Below are 5382 nucleotides of genomic sequence, written 5' to 3' on the forward strand. Positions count from 1 at the left end.
ACCCCCCCGGCACAGGTAACCCCCCGGCACAGGTAACCCCACCTGGCACAGGTACCCCCCCGGCACAGGTAACCCCCCCGGCACAGGTGAGCTCACCTGGCACAGGTAACCCCCCCAGCAAAGGTAACCCTCACCTGGCACAGGTAACCCCCCGGCACAGGTGAGCTCACCTGGCACAGGTAACCCCCCGGCACAGGTAACCCCCAGCACAGGTAAGCCCCAAACTCTGCTCCAAACCGCTCACCTGGACACAGGTAACCCCCAACCTGCTCACCTGAGCATAGGTGAGCCCCAAACCCTACCCTAAACCCCTCACCTGGACACAGGTAACCCCCAACCTGCTCACCTGAGCATGGGTAAACTCCAAACCCTACTCTAAACCCCTCACCTGGGCACAGGTAACCCCCAAACCTTGCCCCACACTGCTCACCTGAGCACAGGTGAGCCCCAAAGCCCTCACCTGGATGGTGCTGTACATGTGGGGGCTCACCTGGCCAGTGCTGTACACCTGGCTGGTGCTGTGCACCTGGGGCTCACCTGGATGATGCTGTACACCTGGATGGGGCTGTGCACCTGGGGCTCACCTGGCTGATGCTGTACATGTGGGGGCTCACCTGCCCGGTACTGTACACCTGGGGCTCACCTGGCCGGTGCTGTACACCTGGATGATGCTGTACACCTGTGGCTCACCTGGATGATGCTGTACATGTGGGGGCTCACCTGGCCAGTGCTGTACACCTGGCTGGTGCTGTACACCTGTGGCTCACCTGGATGATGCTGTACATGTGGGGGCTCACCTGGCCGGTGCTGCACACCTGGATGATGCTGTACACCTGGGGCTCACCTGGATGATGCTGTACATGTGGGGGCTCACCTGCCCAGTGCTGTACACCTGGGGCTCACCTGGATGATGCTGTACATGTGGGGGCTCACCTGGCCGGTGCTGTACACCTGGCGAGTGCTGTACACCTGGCGCTCACCTGGCCGGTGCTGTGCACCTGGCCAGTGCTGTACACATGGGGCTCACCTGGCCGGTGCTGTACACCTGGCCAGTGCTGTACACCTGGGGCTCACCTGGCCGGTGCTGTACACCTGGCCAGTGCTGTACACCTGGGGCTCACCTGGCCGGTGCTGTGCACCTGGCCAGTGCTGTACACATGGGGCTCACCTGGCCGGTGCTGTACACCTGGCCAGTGCTGTACACCTGGGGCTCACCTGGCCGGTGCTGTACACCTGGATGATGCTGTACACCTGTGGCTCACCTGGATGATGCTGTACACCTGTGGCTCACTTGGATGATGCTGTACACCTGGATGATGCTGTACACCTGGGGCTCACCTGGATGATGCTGTACATGTGGGGGCTCACCTGGCCGGTACTGTACACCTGGGGCTCACCTGGATGATGCTGTACATGTGGGGGATCAGGCGGTCGATGCGCACCTCCAGCAGCATCACCAGCGCCCGGCACACGTTCTTCCTCACCTCGGGGTCCTCGTCCACCGCCAGCGCGAACAGGTGCTGGGGACGGACAGGTGAGAGCCCAGGGACCCCCAGGGACCCCCTCAGGGACCTCCAGGTGCTGGGGACGGACAGGTGAGAGCCCAGGGACCCCCAGGGACCCCCTCAGGGACCTCCAGGTGCTGGGGACGGACAGGTGAGAGCCCAGGGACCCCCAGGGACCCCCTCAGGGACCTCCAGGTGCTGGGGACGGACAGGTGAGAGCCCAGGGACCCCCAGGGACCCCCTCAGGGACCTCCAGGTGCTGGGGACGGACAGGTGAGAGCCCAGGGACCCCCAGGGACCCCCTCAGGGACCTCCAGGTGCTGGGGACGGACAGGTGAGAGCCCAGGGACCCCCAGGGACCCCCTCAGGGACCCCCAGGGACAGCCAGGGACCCCCAGGTGCTGGGGACAGACAGGTGAGAGCCCAGGGACCACCAGGGACCCCCTCAGGGACCTCCAGGTGCTGGGGACGGACAGGTGAGAGCCCAGGGACCCCCAGGGACCCCCTCAGGGACCCCCAGGGACAGCCAGGGACCCCCAGGTGCTGGGGATGGACAGGTGATGCCCCAGGGACCCCCAGGCGCCCCCCAGCCCCAGGTGCCCCCCAGGTGCCCCCACCTCGATGAAGGTGTCGATGTTCTCCATCAGCGCCTGCGCCCGGTCCATGATGAACTGGTTCACGCAGGCGATGGCGTGGGACCTGCGGGGGGGCAGGGGGTCACCTGGGCACCCCGAGACACCTGGGCACACCTGGGCACCCCGAGACACCTGAACATCCCCCACCTGATTTTGGCCCCACCTGGGTACCCAGAGACACCTGAACACACCTGGGCACCCCCGAGACACCTGAGCATACCTGAACACACCTGGGCACCCCAGAGACACCTGAGCCCCCTAAACCCCACCTGGGCACCCCAGAAACACCTGTCCCCCACCTGATTTTGGGACTGCAGTACTTGAAGAACCGCAGCAGTTTGGGAATCACAATTTGGGAATTTGGGAATCAGAACATTTTTACAAACCAGGATGAACTGGTTCACGCAGGCGATGGCGTGCGACCTGCGGAGGGGCAGGGGGTCACCTGGGCACCCCGAGACACCTGAGCACACCTGAACACACCTGAACCCACCTGGGTACCCCGAGACACCTGAGCACACCTGAGCCCCACCTGGGCACCCCCTGAGACACCTGAGCACACCTGAACACACCTGGGCACCCCGAGACACCTGAGCACACCTGAACACACCTGAACCCACCTGGGTACCCCGAGACACCTGAGCACACCTGAGCCCCACCTGGGCACCCCCTGAGACACCTGAGCACACCTGAACACACCTGGGCACCCCGAGACACCTGAACACACCTGAACACACATGGGCACCCTGAGACACCTGAACACACCTGAACCCCACCTAGGTACCCAGACACACCTGAACACACCTGGGCACCCCGAGACACCTGAACACACCTGGGTACCCCCTGAGACACCTGAACACACCTGAGCACACCTGAGCCCCCTAAAGCCCACCTGGGCACCCCAGAAACACCTGTCCCCCACCTGATTTTGGGGCTGCAGTGCTTGAAGAACTGCAGGAATTTGGGGATCAGAACACTTTTACAAACCAGGATTTTTTCAAACCACCCCAAAATCTCACTCTCCACCAGGTAAAGGGGCACAGGTGTGTGCCCACCTGTCCCCCCCACCTGATTTTGGGGCTGCAGTGCTTGAAGAACTGCAGGAATTTGGGGATCATGACGTTGAGGGGCCGGTTCAGGGCGTCGCTGTCCAGCAGCTCCGAGGAATCCTCGCAGATTTTCTGCAGCGCCCCAAAAGCCCCCTGGGAGCACAGGTGGGGGGGAGGGGTCAGCGGCGGCCACGCCCCCCCCAGGTGCGCCCAGGTGCCCGCCCAGGTGCACCTCGCAGGTGTTGTAGTCCTCGGAGTTGAGCAGGTTGCAGAGCTGGGGCAGCAGCTCCGGCCACATCTGCAGCTCGCCCTTGGAGGCGATGGTGGTGATCAGGATACCTGCGGGCAGGTGCACAGGTGAGCTGGGCAGGTGCACAGGTGAGCTGGTTTGGGGGGTTGGAGGAGGATTTGGGGGGGTTTGAGGGGGGGTTTGAGCGGGTTCTGGGGGTTCAGACAGGTGCCCAGGTGTGTCCCCCCGGTGCCCAGGTGTTAGCCAGGGCAATTTGGTGTCAGGGTTTTGGGTGACACAAGCACCCAGGTGTGTCCCCAGGTGCCCAGGTGTCCCCCCGGCGCCCAGGTGTGTCCCCCAGGTGCCCAGGTGTCCCCCCGGCGCCCAGGTGTGTCCCCCAGGTGCCCAGGTGTCCCCCCGGCGCCCAGGTGTGTCCCCCAGGTGCCCAGGTGTCCCCCCGGCGCCCAGGTGTGTCCCCCAGGTGCCCAGGTGTCCCCCCGGCGCCCAGGTGTGTCCCCCAGGTGCCCAGGTGTCCCCCCGGCGCCCAGGTGTGTCCCCCAGGTGCCCAGGTGTCCCCCCGGCGCCCAGGTGTGTCCCCCAGGTGCCCAGGTGTCCCCCCGGCGCCCAGGTGTGTCCCCCAGGTGCCCAGGTGTCCCCCAGGTGTCCCCTCACCGATGGTGGCGCGGATGAGCGAGGAGGTGTCTCCCAGGTGTTACCCAAGGCAGTTTTGAGTCAGGGTTTTGGCTCCCCTGGATGCCCAGGTGCGTCCCCCCAGGTGTCCCCCCAGGTGCCCAGGTGTGTCCCCGGGTGCCCAGGTGCCTCCCCCAGGTGCTCAGGTGTTACCCAGGGCAGTTTTGGGTCAGGGTTTTGGGTCTCCCAGGTGTTCCCCCGGTGCCCAGGTGCGTCCCCCAGGTGTCTCCCACAGGTGCTCAGGTGTGTCCCCCGGGTGCCCAGGTGTGTCCCCAGGTGCCCAGGTGTTACCCAGGGCAGTTTTGGGTCAGGGTTTTGGGTCCCCCCAGTGCCCAGGTGTGTCCCCAGGTGTCCCGTGTCCCCCAGGTGCCCAGGTGTGTCCCCCAGGTGTGTCCCCCCGGTGCCCAGGTGTGTCCCCCAAGTGCCCAGGTGTCCCCCAAGTGCCCAGGTGTGTCCCCCCGGTGCCCAGGTGTGCCCCCCAAGTGCCCAGGTGTCCCCCAAGTGCCCAGGTGTGTCCCCCCGGTGCCCAGGTGTTAGCCAGGGCAATTTGGTGTCAGGGTTTTGGGTGACACAAGCACCCAGGTGTGTCCCCAGGTGCCCAGGTGTCCCCCCGGTGCCCAGGTGTGTCCCCCAGGTGCCCAGGTGTCCCCCAAGTGTCCCCCTGGTGCCCAGGTGTCCCCCAGGTGTCCCCTCACCGATGGTGGCGCGGATGAGCGAGGAGGCGTCGCCCAGGTATTAGCCAGGGCAGTTTTGGGTCAGGGTTTTGGGTTCCCTAGGTGCCCAGGTGTGCCCCCAGGTGTCCCCCCGGTGCCCCGGTGTGTCCCCCAGGTGCCCCCTCACCGATGGTGGCGCGGATGAGCGAGGAGGCGTCGCCCAGGGATTAGCCAGGGCAGTTTTGGGGCAGGGTTTTGGGTTCCCTAGGTGCCCCGGGGTGCCCCCAGGTGTCCCCCCGGTGCCCCGGTGTGTCCCCCAGGTGCCCCCTCACCGATGGTGGCGCGGATGAGCGAGGAGGCGTCGCCCAGGGATTAGCCAGGGCAGTTTTGGGGCAGGGTTTTGGGTTCCCTAGGTGCCCCGGGGTGCCCCCAGGTGTCCCCCCGGTGCCCCGGTGTGTCCCCCAGGTGCCCCCTCACCGATGGTGGCGCGGATGAGCGAGGAGGCGTCGCCCAGGTGGTTCAGGCACTCCTGCTTGATGAACTCGGCCACGGGCGGGGGGAAGCTCTGGAAATGAGCCTTGACGTTGTTCTTGAGGATCAGCCCGCTCAGGGAGCGCGTGG

The 5382-nt window shown here is 65.6% G+C and overlaps 1 protein-coding gene across 1 annotated transcript in view; it reads right to left on the reverse strand.

Annotated features, from left to right (window-relative positions):
• Window positions 1-5377, reverse strand: part of LOC121341467 (transportin-2) — a gene marked incomplete at its 5' end in the record, with an annotated part of 16358 nt that extends 10981 nt beyond the window's left edge. The window contains 5 exons of the mRNA XM_041414958.1: window positions 1398-1520; window positions 2123-2204; window positions 3209-3342; window positions 3422-3528; window positions 5239-5377. Coding sequence (XP_041270892.1) covers window positions 1398-1520; window positions 2123-2204; window positions 3209-3342; window positions 3422-3528; window positions 5239-5377 — 585 coding nt within the window. The remainder of the gene's footprint in view (window positions 1-1397; window positions 1521-2122; window positions 2205-3208; window positions 3343-3421; window positions 3529-5238) is intronic.
• Between the last annotated feature and the right edge of the window lie 5 nt (window positions 5378-5382).

This window comes from Onychostruthus taczanowskii, unplaced genomic scaffold, assembly GCF_017590055.1.
Source record: "Onychostruthus taczanowskii isolate IOZ18803 unplaced genomic scaffold, ASM1759005v1 scaffold489, whole genome shotgun sequence".
NCBI classification, from domain to species: Eukaryota; Metazoa; Chordata; class Aves; order Passeriformes; family Passeridae; genus Onychostruthus; species Onychostruthus taczanowskii.